The sequence below is a fragment of the Embiotoca jacksoni genome, unplaced genomic scaffold (assembly GCF_022577435.1).
Source record: "Embiotoca jacksoni isolate LCO1_2020_lvr unplaced genomic scaffold, fEmbJac1.0.p SCAF_14, whole genome shotgun sequence".
NCBI classification, from domain to species: Eukaryota; Metazoa; Chordata; class Actinopteri; family Embiotocidae; genus Embiotoca; species Embiotoca jacksoni.
The window spans coordinates 1484221-1502625 of NW_027185274.1; the positions used below are offsets into that span (position 1 = coordinate 1484221).

The 18405-nt window shown below is 41.9% G+C and overlaps 1 protein-coding gene across 1 annotated transcript in view; it reads left to right on the forward strand.

Moving 5' to 3' along the window:
* The window catches only part of lrrc75a (leucine rich repeat containing 75A), a 59586-nt gene that overhangs the window by 26146 nt on the left and 15035 nt on the right, over nt 1-18405 (forward strand). The window contains exon 3 of the mRNA XM_069147412.1: nt 2913-3025. Within this exon, the coding sequence (XP_069003513.1) occupies nt 2913-3025 (113 nt within the window). The remainder of the gene's footprint in view (nt 1-2912; nt 3026-18405) is intronic.

Below are 18405 nucleotides of genomic sequence, written 5' to 3' on the forward strand. Positions count from 1 at the left end.
ATAGATAGATAGATAGATGGATGGATGGATGGATGGATGGATGGATGGATGGATGGATGGACGGACGGACGGACGGACGGACGGACGGACGGACGGACGGACGGACGGACGGACGGACGGACAGATGATGGATGGATGGATGGATGGATGGATGGATGATGGATGGATGGATGGATGGATGGATGATGGATGGATGGATGGATGGATGGATGGATGGATGGATGGATGGATGGATGGATGGATGGATGGATATTCAGATAGATAGATAGATAGATAGATAGATAGATAGATAGATAGATAGATAGATAGATAGACAGATAGATAGATAGACAGATAGACAGATAGATAGATAGATAGATAGATAGATAGATAGATAGATAGATAGATAGATAGATAGATAGACAGATAGATAGATAGATAGATAGATAGATAGATAGATAGATAGATAGATAGATAGGTCATCAGAGCAAAGAAGTAGGCTATTTAGACAAGCAAGATGAAAATGATTGTCCTCAAGTTGTTTGTTACTGTCTGACCACACAGATCCATTTGATGGAACATCTTCACAGTGTTTCTCTGGGAATCATTAACGCTTCATTTAATTTGAAAAATGAGAAATTCGTTTCTCTGCTCCCCCGCCGGGCAGAAATTCTTTGACTTTCAGAAATGCTGTCTGATAGAAAATAGCTTTTCCGCCGTCAGTCCAACTTCTGCCCCTCATTATTTTACCCAACAAGTCAGAAATACACCCAGTCTCTCCTCACCTGACAGTTTAGGAAACACTGAATGTCTTTGTTGATATCACTTCTTCCCCCTCACCATCTGTTTGAGACGGCACAGCAGGGGACCCACAAACGTGACTCACCACCTGAAGAAATGTATTTGCAGTTATATGGTGACATTGAGGCAGATGGGTAGCGATGACGCAGTGGCTCAGTAATTCGGTTGTTGTGTCTGAAATTGTTTCCCCTTTTCCAGGGGCAAGCTTTGTACCGAGACGTTTCAGATTTGTGATTCGTCTTTTTTTTTGCGTCACAACCAACAGATGTCATTTTACAACGTCACTCGTCGTAGCTGCACGGGGAGCATCGTGTCATCGTGGGAAAGCCGTAAACATGCGTCGTACGTCACATTTTTCTTTTCCATTGTATTGTGTTTGAGGGCACTAAATGGTGCGGGAATGTGCAATTCAGACACTTAGAGTTAATGGCACAAAATAAATGTAATGTAGCGCAGCAGGTAGCCAATGGAGAGAGACTACGGAAAGCCAATCAACACACTGTGTGCAGTTCAATTCCCCAGACTCTGTGTGTGTGTGTGTGTGTGTGTGTGTGTGTGTGTGTGTGTGTGTGTGTGTGTGTGTGTGTGTGTGTGTGTGTGTGAGTGGGTGTGTGGGTGTGTCCTGTCATATCACAAACCTCATGTTGGCAGAAGGTGTGTTTGCTTATTCTTTGCTCCACTGGTGCTCATATCCTTTAATTATATGCTGTCCACTCTGTCTCTGCTGTACCATTTCACTGCTCTGTCTTTTCTCAGTTTCATTCTGCATGATTGACAGGTGACCGTAGCGTATGGCTTCAGTGATGGATCACAGACAAATGGTCATCTACGAAGATTTTATGTTTATAAATCATTAGTTTGATGTTCCCCAGAATGCCTCTCCTAACATGTAAACACTTGTTGACGCGTTAGCTTTATGCTTCACACCTCAAATGTGAATAAATTGAATTAAACACAACTCAGATGCGTTTTGGTGGCTGTACTTTAAAATCATTACACTTCAATATTAATTTCAGTGATATTGAAGGACTTCATATTAAACTTTGACAGTAATCAGTGGTGAGTTCTGTTGTGAGGTTTACACTGACGAATTTTACTTTTCGTTTTTTGGGGACTTTTCAGCTTTATAGCCCAGTTTAAAACATTTGTTTGAAAAGTAACCAAATGTAATACGTTGTTGTTACTTTGATGACGTAATTAAATGAGTTGCATTAGTTTTAACAGGGTAACTGGTAATCTGTTATGTTGTTTTCCGACCTCCCGTTACTCACACCAGTACGGCCGCTCAAGTTAAATATTTTGAACTCACGCTGACACAAATTCGTGGACATTTGCATCTTTGTGTTGACTTTTCATGTAATAACTCTGCAGGAATAATTTGCGTTGTTTTCGGTCTAAACACACTGTTATACTTCAAGTGACCTTCCCAACACTGCACTCTGCAAGATCATTTTATACCTATAAATGAATAGTCCCAGATGTCAAACTTGTTTCCAACTGTGTGAAATGTAACTTCCTGCAGTGAGTGTAACCTGTTGTTTATCTAGAAGCTGTAATCATCTACAGATATGCAACCGGCCTTTTGTCTACTGCTTTTTATTGGTCCACCAAACTTCTTCATTTAGATGCACCATCACATTATTTAGGCACATGTTCACCGCTCTTTTGGTGCAGCCATAATACATTTCGATGTGAGATTCTTTGCCAAAATCCATATTTCTGAACACATGACGTCACAGCAATCAGCAAAATGTGTCTACACAGAATTCATGGGCTGAATTGCGACATACAGTTTCTTTGCTTTAATGGAAATAAAAGAAAAACAAACCCCGGTCTGAATTAATGTGTGAAAACAGAGACTTGTTAGCGAGCGTGCTAATCAGATATGCTATCAAAAAGATATCTTGGTTACAAGATCGACAATACAGACGTCAGTCGTTGGTGGAAAATCAGGTTCCAGATTGGTTCTGTTGGACATTTGAATCCGCAACTGGCTGTTTTCACTCCTGAGACCGCAGAGCTAAAGATGTCCAACATGGACAACAGGAGGGTTCCTGTCTTCACCTGGCAGACCTCTCTAATGGAGCTGATCGTGTGTGTGTGTCTTTCTCTCTCTCTGTGTGTCCAATAAGGAGGGAGACTCTCTCGGGGCGATGGAGAAAGTTTGTCGTCAGCTGACCTACCATCTCAGCCCTCACTCTCAGTGGAGGAGACAGGGCCTGCTGAAGAGGAAACCTCAGGCCTGGTGAGTGCCAGTGTCTGTGTGTGTGTGTGTGTGTGTGTGTGTGTGTGTGTGTGTGTGTGTGTGTGTGTGTGTGTGTGTGCCTGTGGTACAGTATGTGTCTCTGTTTTCGTTAACATCTCAGTGTGTCACCAGTGTGTCATCATCTGCTGCCCCTTTGAATGCCATGGAAAAATCCACGCATGCGTCTGTCTCTTTATTTTCTCACTGTCTCATACACCCGGTTGGAGAGGAAATCTGTCCTCTCTGTGTCACCTTCACCGTTTCTCTTTGCCTTTCTCTTTCCTTCTTGGTGTCAGATAGTTCCTGTATTTATGCACACACTCTTACCTAAATTGTATTTTTATTTGTGCTATTTTCTTTGGATTTCAGCGGGACTATCAAACCCAAACAGAGACCTGAACGTTGAGTCTGTGTTTGTAGTTTTAGTTGTGAGTTTTCAATTCACTTTGCATTGCAGCGGTTAGCTTTCTCTGCATTAAGTAGAAACCTCATTTTAAGGGTCTGCAGCTAACTGAAAGTGGAGATCCTGCCTTGATTTCATATATGAGTCCAGCAGTGTTATACAATATGCAAATCAGCCATTAAAAGCAAGTGTAAACAAATAATGCATAAACTTGTGCAGCTACGCGCCTGTACAGCCGTTCAAGAATTATTCAGTTCCCAAAGCCAGAAACTCTTCTCAAATCTCAGTGCCTCAATTATCATGTTCTGTTTCAAGCACTTGGGATGTAAAAGTTTTACCTGGTTTCATTGGTTAGAATTGTTCTTCTCTTATTTCTCCAACGCAGTATTTAGAGACACTTGAAAGATGTTGTGTTTATTATCATGTGGAACATTAGCAAGCAAACAAAATTGTTTTATATTTCATTACAAGTCTACAACAAGAACCCCCGAATGAGAATTAATTAATTATCCTCTTACCCTACCATTGCCAGTAAAGTGCTGGTGAGGATCATCTATCCACATAACAGTACGACCGGAGGAAAGATTTGGCGTTACATCAAGGGAATTCATTAAACTCCACTGCTCTGCTGCTTTTACAAATCAAACTCTGTTTGGAGTGATGGAGTACCATCGATAGAGTCTGTGTGGAAAAAAAAACAGCTATTTAAAAACCTATGTTGTTGACAAGGAAGAGGAATAATTTTAGACCTTTGATAGTAATTAATAGTAAGGTAAGTAATAAACAGTTTTTTGTCAGAAATTATTGTGATTTAAATATGTCAAAATCCTCAAACTTTCTTATTATTTCCAGGTTTACGTGAAAATAAGACATATTTTCAGTGTGCTCTAAGACTGTAAACTGGACCTCACTGTGTGTAACGGTCCATGTTTCCTGATATCTGGAGAAAATTCAAATTCAAGCAAATACATTTGTTAAATTGTAGACCTTGCAATTTACAGCCTTTAAATATATCAACAGTATCGTCGACATAACAAAAAGTTACAATACAAAGATTTTTATATCCATCATTTGTATCATTTATTTTCATCCTGAGAAGAAGAAAACATTTTGTCTGTTCCCCGGACGTCAGCCTCCGGTGTAAACCTGATCCCCGGGTGATGATGCACAACCTAAATCCAGCTCGGAAACATCCAGACTCGCTATGAAATGCATCCCGCTGGGAGCAGATGGTAGAAAAATGACATCGTAGCAGGACGCATTTGGAGAAAGGATTCCCGCTGCTGTGAGCGTGGAGGATCAGGAGGAAATGAAAATATCTCCTCCTCGGCTATTAGCTTGAACACCAGGTGTCACCTCCTCGGCAAAACAGTTTGCACACCAATGCGGGAGTGTAAGAGAGGGAGAAATCACAATTCAATACGGGCCCTAAGATCGCACCTGAGAAGAGTGAGTCAAAAATAAATTGTGTTGCTTTGCTTTCATGAAAACGTGAGCTCTCAGGAAGTTGCTGTTGAAACAGTGCGTCACCTTTAACGGAACAAAATGGCAGCTGAAGATAGAAATGAAAATGAGTTTGGTAATTATCTGAAGTAATTCTGGACTGTTGGATGAAATTGAATGAACGCAGCGATGTAGTCGGCACCTCAGGTTGTCGTGAACTCCAGTCAGACTGATTAGCCCGAGGAGAGTCAGGCCCCATTTACTTTGAGTCTCGGGGCGACAGATGAGCCAGAATCATCCGTTCGACATTAACGACTTCCCTACGCACACACGCACACACACACACACACATGGGCTCACAAATATCGCCATGGTAATCACGTCAGCCCCTCGGAGTCAACAAAAGGGAGGAAAGATGTTGCTCTGCCGATGAAAACCTGTAAAACCTCCATCCACTGATGGTCTCAACTGTTTGTGACACTTTTATGGGTTTTTCTTTCCCCTCGCAGTCTCTAGTGTGGCTCTTTTTTTTGGTTATAACATCACACCTGACACAATATTTTTTTATACCGAAGCCATTTCAAATGTGTCCAAAGTATTTATATCTGTGGGAGAATTTTAATATTTCCTGCAGTCGTCAGTGATTTGAATCCCATCTGGAGCAGGTGGCGACATGCTTCACCTGCACGCAGTAAGAACTTCAGCAGTAAACCAGCTGCTGGTTTTTGGTGCTCCAGCCTTTCTGGAACTTTTTTCTTCTTTTTTGGTATTTTTTTTAATAGAGCCCAGGCATAAAAAGCCTCTGTGTTCGTTGTATATCATTGCCAGGCAGAAAACAATTCTAAGAATTATATCAATGTCTTATTTCACTGTGTCCTTTCTTGTTTTCCCACTTGTCTAAAACAGCGTTCGGGACTCTCTCCAACTGTATGATAGAAATAATTTAATTTAGCCATCATCTGGAAACTGGATTTTTCCATAGTTTCCCAGTCTCTTAGCTCTGATCACAGACATAAAGACTTTGTGGTTTGTGTCTGAACAAACAAAGAGCATGACATCTTAATTCATATTTTCCTGTCAGATACATCTATTAAATGCCTTTGGAGTCGTGCAAACAGCGCAGTCGCTCTAAGTTGTAGCTCCACAGGAACATTTGTATATATCCTTTTTAATCCCTTATCCCTCAGAGTGTGATATCTCCCTGCTTTATTCATCACTTCAGATTTGTTTTAATTAATCAGAAGAGGCAGCAGAACTCTATTTAAAAAAAAAAAAAAGATACAATCTGTGACACAAGACTCTTTGTGGAAGACGATAAAGAGTTTGTAATATAATATCATCTGTGTTCGGTCTGTATGTTTGGGAAGCTGAGGTCAATTAACTGTACTGTTAAAGTCATATTTGTCCCTTATTTGAATCGTGTAGGATTTTAGAAACAGAGGTCACTCCAAACAGACAAAATACAAACTGCTGGAGCTGTTGGTCACTTTTATCTAAAACACTGCTTCATTGTATCATGTTGAAAGTGCTCCTTGTCTATTTCTCTCTTTTAACAAACATCACAGTTTCATTTTAGCAAGTAAAGCAAATCCACCATCTCCCACTTAACACTAAGAACCCCACTTTGACAGGGAGGCTAGTTTTTCTGCAGGTTTTTTTTAATGAAAATGACAGGTTATGTGGTGTTGGGGTGTGGATCGGTGTTGCAGTGATTAGCACTGTCGCCTCGCTGCTAGACGCTTCACGGTTCAGTCCTGCTGGTCGCCTGAAGCCTTTTTGTGAGGAGTTTTCATGTTGTCCCTGAGCTGGGATGATGGATGGATGTCGGCTTGGTTAATAACATAAAGACATCTCAAACAGTGACAGCTCAGCTTTACAAATGAATAAATTAAATACTTGACTGGATGAAACTTATTGTTTATGACTACAGTCATAAACTTTGCCAAGGACTCCTTTAGAGGTCATGTTATGGTCATGTCAGTCTTATGCTCACCTCTTCAAATAAAGTGTTACAGATGAATGATGAGTTCCTTCTTCAGCTTTAATTTTGTCATAAAGCTGAAATGGCAGACAGGTTTAAGAGAGATTTTTAATTAGACCCACATTAAAGCAATATTGACACATGGGAATGCATCTTGCTGTTGCAAAGGTCTTGAGAGGAAATTTAATCTGACTGCAAATGTGTCTTTTGCTAGCTTACTCCCCCCCCCCTTCCCCCCCCCTCACACACACACACACACACACACACACACACACACACACACACACACACACACACACACACACACACACACACATTAGTGCAGACCTCATGACTAGTTACAAGGATTAATCCTTATGGAAGTGAAAAACACCTGAGTCTCTGAGTGTGATCCCTCCATGTAGTACCAGTCTCCAGCTCTGTGTTCCTGCTGCTTTACAGTGAAGTACTGAGTCTCAGGAGCCACTCTGCTGCGTTGAGCTTTGTGCTAATCACAGGTGTCCACAAATAAAGGGATAGTTCACATATAATACTTTCTATAATGTTTAGCATGATGAAAATATTTACTCAGTGATGGCAAAAGCTCCTAAAGACACAAAACAACACAGCTGATCTCATAATTATTCTTTATTATTATTTAGTTATTGATCTCATAATTTATAATGCTAATATAATTCCTTTTTTTGCAGTTGTACATTGCATTTTTTTCATTATTTGAATTTCTTGTGGAACCTATGTTTTTTATTGCTTCTCAATTTTAATCCTGTAAACTCAATCCTATTTCTACAAAACGTTAGTCCCAACTGACAGTTTCAATACTGTAGATTTATATCTTTGTGGTCGGGCACTTGAAATTGCTTTTTAAATCGTTTCAATTCAAATGGCTATAAGCAGTTAAACAGCTTGAGCGGGCAACAATACCCCCTTTTTGTTCCACCTTTAAGCCTTAAAGCAGTAAAGTTAGTCAGACTGAATCTCCCCTTTTACTCAGATGCCAAGTATGGACTGCCAAAAGTGCCACAATTCACCAAAATTATCACGCGATTTCAATTGAAAACACCACTTTCCCCGCCGCTATAGTCATTAAAAACTGAGATTTTTGTCACTTGTGAGTCACATTAAAATTGCACGGCACTTAACGTCACATCACACCTCTGATTCCAAACAGACTGCTTGTTGAGGCCTAATATCTAAATATTGATGGGATTATTTTCAGATGGATCACCAGAAAACTAATAGGAAGGAGTCACTTTAGAAAATGTTAGCATTACGACTTGTGGAAAAAAATGTATCGACTTTGTATTTCATGAGAAAAGCTGAATGGGAGTCTATTGAGCCAGAGCCTTTTGGAGCCAACCTCTACTGGCCCTCAGTGGTATTGTAGTTTAAGGCAACTCTGCAATGGCTTCACTTTTCAGACCTGTAAACTACAAACACTTTTAAATACAGTCTATGATATTTTGTATACTGTATACTGTCCTGCGTAATTGAGTTGATCTCCACCTAATATTAAACACAGTGACTCAGCTGACAACGTCATGGCTCAGGACTCTGAGGAAAGATAAATATGCACAAACAAGAAAAGAGAAATGACTCAATCTTTTTGTTACTTTTATGGCGATAACTCCTAAAGCCAACATTTGTTTTATCATTCGAGGAATACTTTGAAAAGCCGGTCATCCTCTGAGAACTATTTCTGTCTTCTGCAAAACAAACACAAGACTCAAAAAAGCTTTTAGACTCCCAGTTTCAGGTCTTACATCACTGAGGTCCGTGATCAGATCCAGCTGTGTCTGGCAGCTCTTGGTTTAGAATTTGATTGAAGGTTGTTGTTTTTTTCCTGAGAAAAACAGGAAAAAGACTCTTTAGTAGTTCAAATAGTCCTCGCCGCTCTTTAGGAAAGACCATATATAAAATGTAAATCACGGCTGGCAGTTTGTTCTTGTCTATTCAACGAGAGTAGTTGTGGTTGTGAATTAACAAGGCTCACTGTTCGTTGTCTGGGTGCTTCACAACAGCTCCTTTCAATGTCTTCAATAAGTCCTCTCAGAGGTTTGAAATGAGGCAGCTGGATGTGCGGAGCAGCCAGCAGACCTGCTCTCCTCTCTCCTTCACGGCCCGACTTTGAGGATCCCTGCAGAGAAAACTGTGAAGTAAATAATGTGACAGATTGTATTCTCAGGGCACAGCTACTTTTTTAGCCACATGAGAACAAGACATAAAAGAAATTCACTCGCTCGTCAACTGTGTTTGATTGAAGTCGTACTCAGAAGACAGAGAAACTCAACAGCACTTAAGGAAGCATCAACACTCTCAACAAACATCGCCGTTATACATACAGAATTGATTACCAGATTACAGATGGCCAGATCATTCTGTTTACTTGTTTTTTAAGTTTGGGCTTTGATAATAAATTAGCCAAACCTCTGAGAAAATGTAAGCAAATAAAAAAAAAATGAGTCCAGACTTCCTGTGTTAAATTGGAGATTTGTTTACGATCTGTTTGATTCCCGCCCCATCACCCTTTGCTCCTGCGATCTCATTGTGCAACCATTGTGACTTTAAGTTATTCCAGTTCCTGACTTATCTGTACTCAGTCACTGGTGACTTGAGTTATGGCTACGATGCGCACAGTTTCTGAGGCAAACTGTATCTGTCAGGTTCAACAGGTTGTAACAGTTTCAGCCCCAAAAGAAAACATCTGGTACATCGTGATTTAATATTATAACAAAAGCTACAGTCTTTAACTAGTCATGTTGCTTTTCCAACTGAAAGGTTTACCGAAAAACATCCAAAGCTCAAAATCCAAATTGAAAACAACATTATCTATTGTCACACCACGCGATGGTGAAGTGGTTATCACCGTCGCCTCACAGCACGAAGGTTGTGTGTTCGAACATAGTAGTCGGCTGTGTGGAGTTTGAATGAGTGACTTTTCTCCCAAATGTGATATTTGTGTTGATTGGTGATTCTACATTTGCTGGAGTTGTAAATGTGAGCCTGAATTATTGTCTGACTTAATGATGGACTGGTGACTTGTCCAGGGTGTACCCCGCCTTCGCCCAGTCAGCTGGGCCAGACTCCAGCATAAAGCAGGTTACACAACAAGTGGTTCCGACCCAGAGATCTGATTGGTCAACTGTACATTTGGAACGTGCTCAAATCAGTGTGACATCACACAATGCTCATCACTAGAAATATCACTCCGCCTTCTCCATGGGAATATATATTTGGAGTTGATTTTCATATAATATTAAATATAATGTTGTTTTTACTTGTTGTAGGCCTGTTTAAATTTGACATATTTGGCAAAATCTGGTCTCTTTTGGTCCATTTTTGTCACTCTGAGCACCCGTACTGTAACACCACACTTAACCGGTTTGGTTTTAACACATGACACGGTGCTAAAATATTAAAAACACATGAGTCCATCGATATCTTTTTTCAGCGGATATCTTACTTACAACAACACTGAGTGAGCTAAGCAATTTAGTATTTCTATGTTCTGTATTTATTCTGTTTGACAAAGGATCTCTAAAAAGTAATAAAACGGACTAGAAATCGTCTGTTGCTAGGTCGTTGCTAAGGGTCTACTAAGTTGGTAAGTTGTTGTATAATAGCAATATTACAGAGGGTTTGCTTTAACGTCATTATTGGCACTTCAGTGATACGGTGGGTGGATGGATGGACGGACGGGTGGGTGGTTGGATGCATGGATGAATAGATGGATGGATAGATGGATGGATGGGTGGGTGGATGGATGGATGGATGGATGGATGGATGGATGGATGGATGGATGGACGGACGGGTGGATGGATGATGGATGGATGGATGGATGGACGGATGGATGGACGGGTGGGTGGTTGGATGGACGGATGGGTGGACGGGTGGTTGGATGGATGGATGGATGGATGGATGGATGGATGGATGGATGGATGGATGGATGGATGGATGGATGGATGGATGGATGGATGGATGGATGGATGGATGGGTGGGTGGGTGGTTGGATGCATGGATGAATAGATGAATAGATGGATGGGTGAGTGGATGGATGGATGGATGGATGGATGGATGGATGGATGGATGGATGGATGGATGGATGCGTGATAGATAGATAGATAGATAGATAGATAGATAGATAGATAGATAGATAGATAGATAGATAGATAGATAGATAGATAGATAGATAGATAGATAGATAGATAGATAGATAGATAGATAGATAGGTAGATTGGATGGATGGATGGATGGATGGATGGATTATGGGTTATGGACCAGTTGATTGACGTACATTTTACAACTAATCACAGCAGCATAGAGTTTAGACCCTTCAGAAAGCGTACATAACATTTTGAGATCGGGAACAGATAGACTAGAAAAAAGTTCCTCGCTCATGTAAGATGAGATTTATTTTTGTTGGGATTTATTTTGTGATTGTTCTGTGTCATTGATTTGGGAACTATATAATGGGGTGCACCTTGGCTGTGATGTTGATCTTGACTTGCGTTGGGCGGAGTGATATGTGGTAAAGTGATGAGGCAATGTTCCGGGAAATCGTTCAGTTGTGGAGTGAACGAGGAAGATTAAAAAAGAAGCGGTGCTAAACCACAGCCCATTAGAACGTTTTCATCTATAGTTAATGCTACAGAGTTTACCAGCGTTACACTCACAACAACACAATCATTAATACCCACCTCCCCTATGTGCCAACTTCTTTCTTTTCCCCCCAAAAAAACTCGACACAAAATTTGATGTCTCGCACAACAGCAGCCGTCTCTGAACTCATAAACACATCAGCAGGGGTGTCCTTCACTTCTGCCCACCGGGCTTACAACAGTTTGAAGTGAACAGCAGAAGGATGAGATCTCATACGACATCCAATGGCTTTTAGGTGCGGCGAGCCAAAAAAGCTTCACCGGGCAAGATGCTGACTAACCAGCATATAAACAACTGCCTGTCTATCATCCGTGCTGTCTGTCTCTCCGTCTACCCGTCTGTCTCTCGGCCTGCCTCCTCTCACAGCCGTGTGTCTTTTTTATCAAAAGGGTTCGTGTACTTTTCATGATGTTGGAAGGAAGATAATGAGGTCTTGCTGAGATTTTGCTTGACGACATTTGCCATGGAAACTCTTGGCACATGCTCGCACATCGACACACACACACACACACACACGCACACACACACACACACACGCACACGCACACACACGCACACGCACACACACGCACGCTGTTTACCTCAGACAGTCCAACCTTTTGTGCCCTGTCTTCCTACGTCTGTGTACCCGTCTGTCTGCCGGTGTGTCTGCCGCCTGCTGGCTGTCGCTGCCTCACCAGCAGATTTATTGGCTGCCTCCCACCTGCACGCTGACAGCCAGCAGAGAGACGAGTTGAGTGGAGACTCAGGTTGTCTGCCTCTCCGTGCTCTTCATTTCCCTCATTTGTCTCACCGGCAGGAAAAACCAGGCCTGGAGGATACTCGCCCGTGTATACATTTACATTTCCGCGTGTTTGTCGGAGGGACAAACATGAAGAATTTAAAAGGCAGTAAAAAATGAACACACCAGTGATTTTATCTAAAGCTGGCAATAGTCAGTTCTTAGCAAACGTTTGATATTTTGATGTCCTGAAGCTGCTTCTCAGCAGCAGGATAAGGTATTAATGACCTTCATGATTTAACTCAAACCCTGTCAGACAGAGAAGCAGGAAATCATTGGAAATTAATCTTTGGAAGTTTCTGACACATCTTCATGCCTGTGAGAAGTCATCGATTTGCCAGCTTGCATCCTTTCACACTCAATCAACGCTGCTTTTCTTAGAAGCTTTTTATGCCCTGATCAGCTGTTGAAGTCTCTGACTGTTGAGGAGGGCTGATGTTTTTTTTAGGGTTATGTGTTGATGAAAGCTCGGCGGAGGAAGTGGAAGCTTTGAAAAGACCTACTTGTAATTCAGCGCTGCTAAAACAAGGGTTGCCACCAGCTCCTGAGGGAGAAAGCTGGCTCTTTAGCTGCCAAATGCCGCGCTATGTTCGCCAGGTAGTCGCTTACTTTGTCTGCCGTTCGGTGCTGCGCAGGTATATGTTGTAATTTGAACTGAACGTGGCAAGGAAAAAAAAAAGACAAAACACAAAGTGCATGAAAAGGAAGAGCATGGGAATTGTTTTCTACTTCAATTTCTTTTTTTATTAAAGCTTTTTTAAATCTTCCATAATTAAAAAGCCCGTGCTCTTTCTGTTTCCTGGTAACATTTAGGTAAATGGAACATTTTCTAAAGTCAAACACCAGTGTTGCACAGTAAATATCAAGACATCATGTATGTTTTTCTGTTTAAAATGATATCAGTGACAGTTTTAGAGTTTCATTTATTTTCAAAGCAGGACCACGGCTCTGGCTTCCTTTCGTCTTTCTCCGTTCCCCATATTATCTAACGCTCTCCTCTCTATTCCTAAATGTCCTGTGTTTAATATAGTGTCAGTGCAGCATGATTAATTTTTTGGATGTAATTGGCCTGTATAATTGTGCTGCGGAATACAGTCTGGTAACTCAGCTCGTATCAGCATTTGCACAGCCACTCTGAAGGCCGGACCAATCAGTGACAAGTGTCGGTGGCTAACCGTGCTTGTCCCGCCCCTCCTTCGCTGTGATTGGACGACTGGTGGCAGTGACTATCGCAGTGTTAGCATTTTTGAACTCTCAGTGACCAGAATAAAAATACCAAATGCTCACAGTGAGTACCGAATCAACACTAAGCAACTCATGGAGCTGCTGGCGGTCTACGGCCGGTACAGGATTCCCGATGGCACGCAGCCTGGCTCATATTCACAGTGACATTAGGTTCTGGTTTGCCCCGGGCTGGCTGTTTAAGTCTGTGAGAAAGCCAAAATCAACGTGGATTTCTTTTAAGTATTGTAAATTTCTCACATAACAGAACATACCTTACATGTCTTATATAACATTACTTATCTAAAATGACTTACTTTAATTGAAACAATGATCTTTTACTAACCAAATATTTTTGGTGTCTGACCTTTACCAAGTACTTTTGATGGCTAAACCTAACCAACTTGCAAACCGTGTCACATTTAACCCAAACTCTTTCTAAACCGGACCACTTGGTTCTTGGTGCCTGTACCCAAAGGCATGCCCACTTCCAGTTCTTAGTTGGGATGGGAACATTAACTTCAGTCCTGAAGTATTAATGCAGCCTACATTGTCTCCTACAATCAGGAGACAATGGAGTTTCAAAGTTTCTCAGCACTTCAAAAGCACTCGGACTCTTCCTTCATTTTAATCCTAATCCTTTCCTTTTTCTTTCCCCCGACTGGGCCTCTGACTCATTCTCTCTGCCCTCCATACCGGGTCCCAAATTGAACACTTCCGTCTCCTCATCACTGAGCCTTATAGTAACCCAGAGGCTGTTGCTGGCTTCACAATAACTCTGTGTTCATAGCACGCAGCGTAGAACACAGGAAACCATGTAAAACCCATTTCTAAAAATATATGAGATTATTACAGAACCACCGGCAATGCTGTGAGAGCAGGAGGCGATGTAAGACCCAGTAGAAAAGGTGATTCAGACGGATTATGCTTTTGATACAGTTTAATGATCTGCTCTCACAGGGCTTAAAGGAAACTGTGGACTTTTAAATGTGATGATGTAATGGAGAACATGTCTTAAATCCTTCCTTCTCGCTTCTAAATGAGAGAAAACAGCAAAAAGCTCTGGACCGTCTACTCTCATCTGCAAAACACGTGCTTGTTAAGAAAGCGCCATCATTCTTCTCTCATTATGCAGCACAATCATATAAAAGCATTGTGGCGAAGCAGAGAAATTCAAATGTAACCTTTTCTGTCTGTATCCATGATGTAAAGCCCAGTGTCGAACGGTGACATACAGTCTCACCCGTCATACTTGAAATGCATTGGCATGGCTGAATATGAATGCATAAGTACATTTGAATCAGATAAAGTCGGACGGATGCCATTTCCATCTCCAGCTCGGCCTCCTCCACAATACAACACCGTCGTCTGTCTGTGACTCATGTTTATTACCAGCGGACCAATGACCCCTTGTAGCTGTGTGAATAATGGCATTACCCACTGAGCTGCTGCCTGACACAGATAAAGACACTTTGTGCAGAGCAACTCTCGGTTGATCTCAGAGTATTTTGTTGACTCGTGACTGAATGGGAGTCATCTGCTTTGGTCATAGTTGGGTTTCTCCTTCACGTCATTAAAGCTAAAAGATGAAATCAACGGTTTGCGACCACGTCAGAAGTTTACGTTTCAACGGTTAAAAAAACGCTTCCTGCTGTTGACGGAGAGTAGACGTGGGTCCTCCAGTGGCGAGGGCAGCTCAGCATATGCTTCTCTGAAAGATGCAGTGAATAACTGTTTACCACTGGAGGGCATCAAAACAAGATGACAGAAACACAACCATAGACTTTATATAAAAATGCTCGTCGTTTCCAGGTCTAAAAAAGTGAAGCACCTCGGTCCTGAATGCATCACTGAGGTGCCAATAATGATGTTAAAGCGAGTGTCATATTGCATTTATACAACAAGTTACCGTCTAAATAAAATATGTAATCAAAATGTATTGATATTGTGGGGCAATTCGCCCTCAAAATACAAAACATTTTGTTAGTGTGATCTCCGTTTCCATGGCAATACATGGGGTGTGACTAACAAGTGTCAGTAGAAGCAAATGCAACGTATGCAATGTTAACTACTCCAGGAAGTAGTCCGACCCTTAGCAACGACCCTAGCAACAGAGAGGAGGTTGAGTCCGTTTTATTGCTTTTTAGAGATCAAACTGAATAAATACAACACATAAAAACACTAAACTGCTTAGCTAGCTCAAATTTGTGGTAAGTTATCTGCTGAAAAAAGATATCGATGGAGTCATGTATTTTTAAGATTTTAGCACCGTGTCATGTGTTAAAACCAAACCGGTCCAGCTAGCTGCAGCTAGGATTTTAAGTGCGTGTTACGGTAACACCACGGGTAGTCGTGAAAATATCCAAAAGAACTAAACCGAGAAAAGCTTCACAAGTCAATCTGTGATTCAGCCACTTGGAAACGTACACTCGGGAGATATTTATGTGGGTCACCTGAATGAGAGGGAACAACAGAGATGATATGTCATCAGAGGATGATGTCGTGGTGTCCAACCAGAGTCAGGAAGAGAAATGTGTGTTCTTGATTTTCTTGTGCACGAACACTCCAGCAGCTGATTTCCCTCCCTCCTCGTCCTCCTCTGGTTGAAATAGGCCTAATCAGTGTAATCAGATGCTGCAGTGATTAGTTCGATAGTGACTCTGCATAAATGCGGCTCCTGATAGCACACGATGACATGAAACCACAGAGCGAGGGGTGGGATTGGAGTCAGTGACGTCTCTTGAAGTACAGTGCATCCGTAAAGTATTCACAGCGCTTCACTTTTTCAAAATGGATAAAACAATTTTTTTCCCTCAAAATTCTACACATAATACCCCATAATGACAATGTGAAAAAAGTTTTTTTGAAAGTTTTGCAAATCTATTAAAAATAAAGAACAGAAAAATCACATGTACATATTATTCACAGCCTTTGCCATGACACTCAAAATTGAGCTCAGGTGCATCCTGTTTCCACTGATCATTCTTGAGATGTTTCTAAAACTTGATTGGAGTCCACCTGTGGTAAATTCAGTTGATTGGACATGATTTGGAAAGACACACACCGTCTATATAAGGTCCCACAGTTGACAGTTCATGTCAAAGCACAAACCAAGCCATGAAGTCCAAAGAATTGTCTGTAGACCTCCGAGACAGGATTGTATCTAGGCTCAGATCTGGGGAAAGGTACAGAAAAATGTCTGCAGCATTGAAGGTCCCAATGAGCACAGTGGCCTCCATCATCCGTAAATGGAAGAAGTTTGAACCACCAGGACTCTTCCTAGAGTCGGCCGCCCGGCCAAACTGAGCGATCGGGGGAGAAGGGCCTTAGTCAGGGAGGTGACCAAGAACCCGATGGTCACTCTGACAGAGCTCCAACGTTGCTCTGTGAAGAGAGGAGAACCTTCCAGAAGGACAACCATCTCTGCAGCACTCCACCAAGCAGGCCTGTATGGTAGAGTGGCCAGATGGAAGCCACTCCTCAGTAAAAGGCACATGACAGCCCACCTGGAGTTTTACCAAAAGGCACCTGAAGGACTGTCAGACCATGAGAAACTAAATTCTCTGGTCTGATGAAACAAAGATTGAACTCTTTGGCCTGAATGCCAAGCGTCATGTCTGAAGGAAACCAGGCACCGCTCATCACCTGGCCAATACCATCTCTACGGTGAAGCATGGTGGTGGCAGCATCATGCTGTGGGGATGTTTTTCAGTGTCAGAAACTGGGAGACGAGTCAGGATGGAGGGAAAGATGAATGCAGCAATGTACAGAGACATCCTTGATGAAAACCTTCTCCAGAGCGCTCTGGACCTCAGACTGGGGCGAAGGTTCATCTTCCAACAGGACAACGACCCGAAGCACACAGCAGAGATAACAAAGGAATGGCTTCGGGACAACTCTGTGAATGTCTTTGAGAGGCCCAGGCAGAGCCCAGACTTGAACCCGATTGAACATCTCTGGAGAGATCTGAAAATGTCTGCACCGATGCTCCCCATCCAACCTGATGGAGCTTGAGAGGTCCTGCAAAGAAGAACGGGAGAAACTGCCCAAAAATAGGTGCCAAGCTTATAGCATCATACTCAAAAAGACTTGAGGCTGTAATTTCTGCCAAAGGTGCTTCAACAAAGTATTGAGCAAAGGCTGTGAATACTTTTGTACGTGTTATATTTTCGTTCTTTATCTTTAATAGATTTGCAAAAATTTTAAACAAACTTTTTTCACTTTGTCATTATGAGATATTGTGTGTAGAATTTTGAGGAAAAAAATGAATTTAATCCATCTTGGAATAAGGCTGTAACAAAGTGAAGTGCTCTGAATACTTTCTGAATGCACTGTCTGTCACAACCGCTCATTCAGATAGAGAGTCATGTTTTGTGCACCTCAGATAAGAGGCTCTATTGTGAGGTAACTGTCGGCAGAAATACAGTGGATCCAACCTCTCACTGCCTCTCTGCCACCTCTGTAAACCCTGCAGCAAGTAAGGAGAAGGTGAAGAGTTTTTCTTCTCTCACCTTGTCTGTCAAAGAGGAGGAACACACACACCAGCTGACTGGGTGATAAATGATCTCTGGGTTAGACAAAGACGCAGGGGGACAGGTAGAGGAGAGGTAAGGGCAGAATCTGAAGGCATACATGGAGCGGACTATGAATTACAAGCATTTTCTCGTTAGTCCAACCCTGAGATCAGTCATCACCCAATCAGCTGGTTCCTCCTCTTTCACTTGGTTATTGTTTGGCACAAAAGCTACTACATAGGCATCTATGTTGTTTTATTAGACAATCTGAACCCCGGTCTTCTGGATGAAAGTCCTGGGTTTGATTATGGATTGTATATAAAAGCGGACGTAGCTTCCGTGTCTAACCAAGCGGCAACCAATGGTTGTGAACGGCCATTA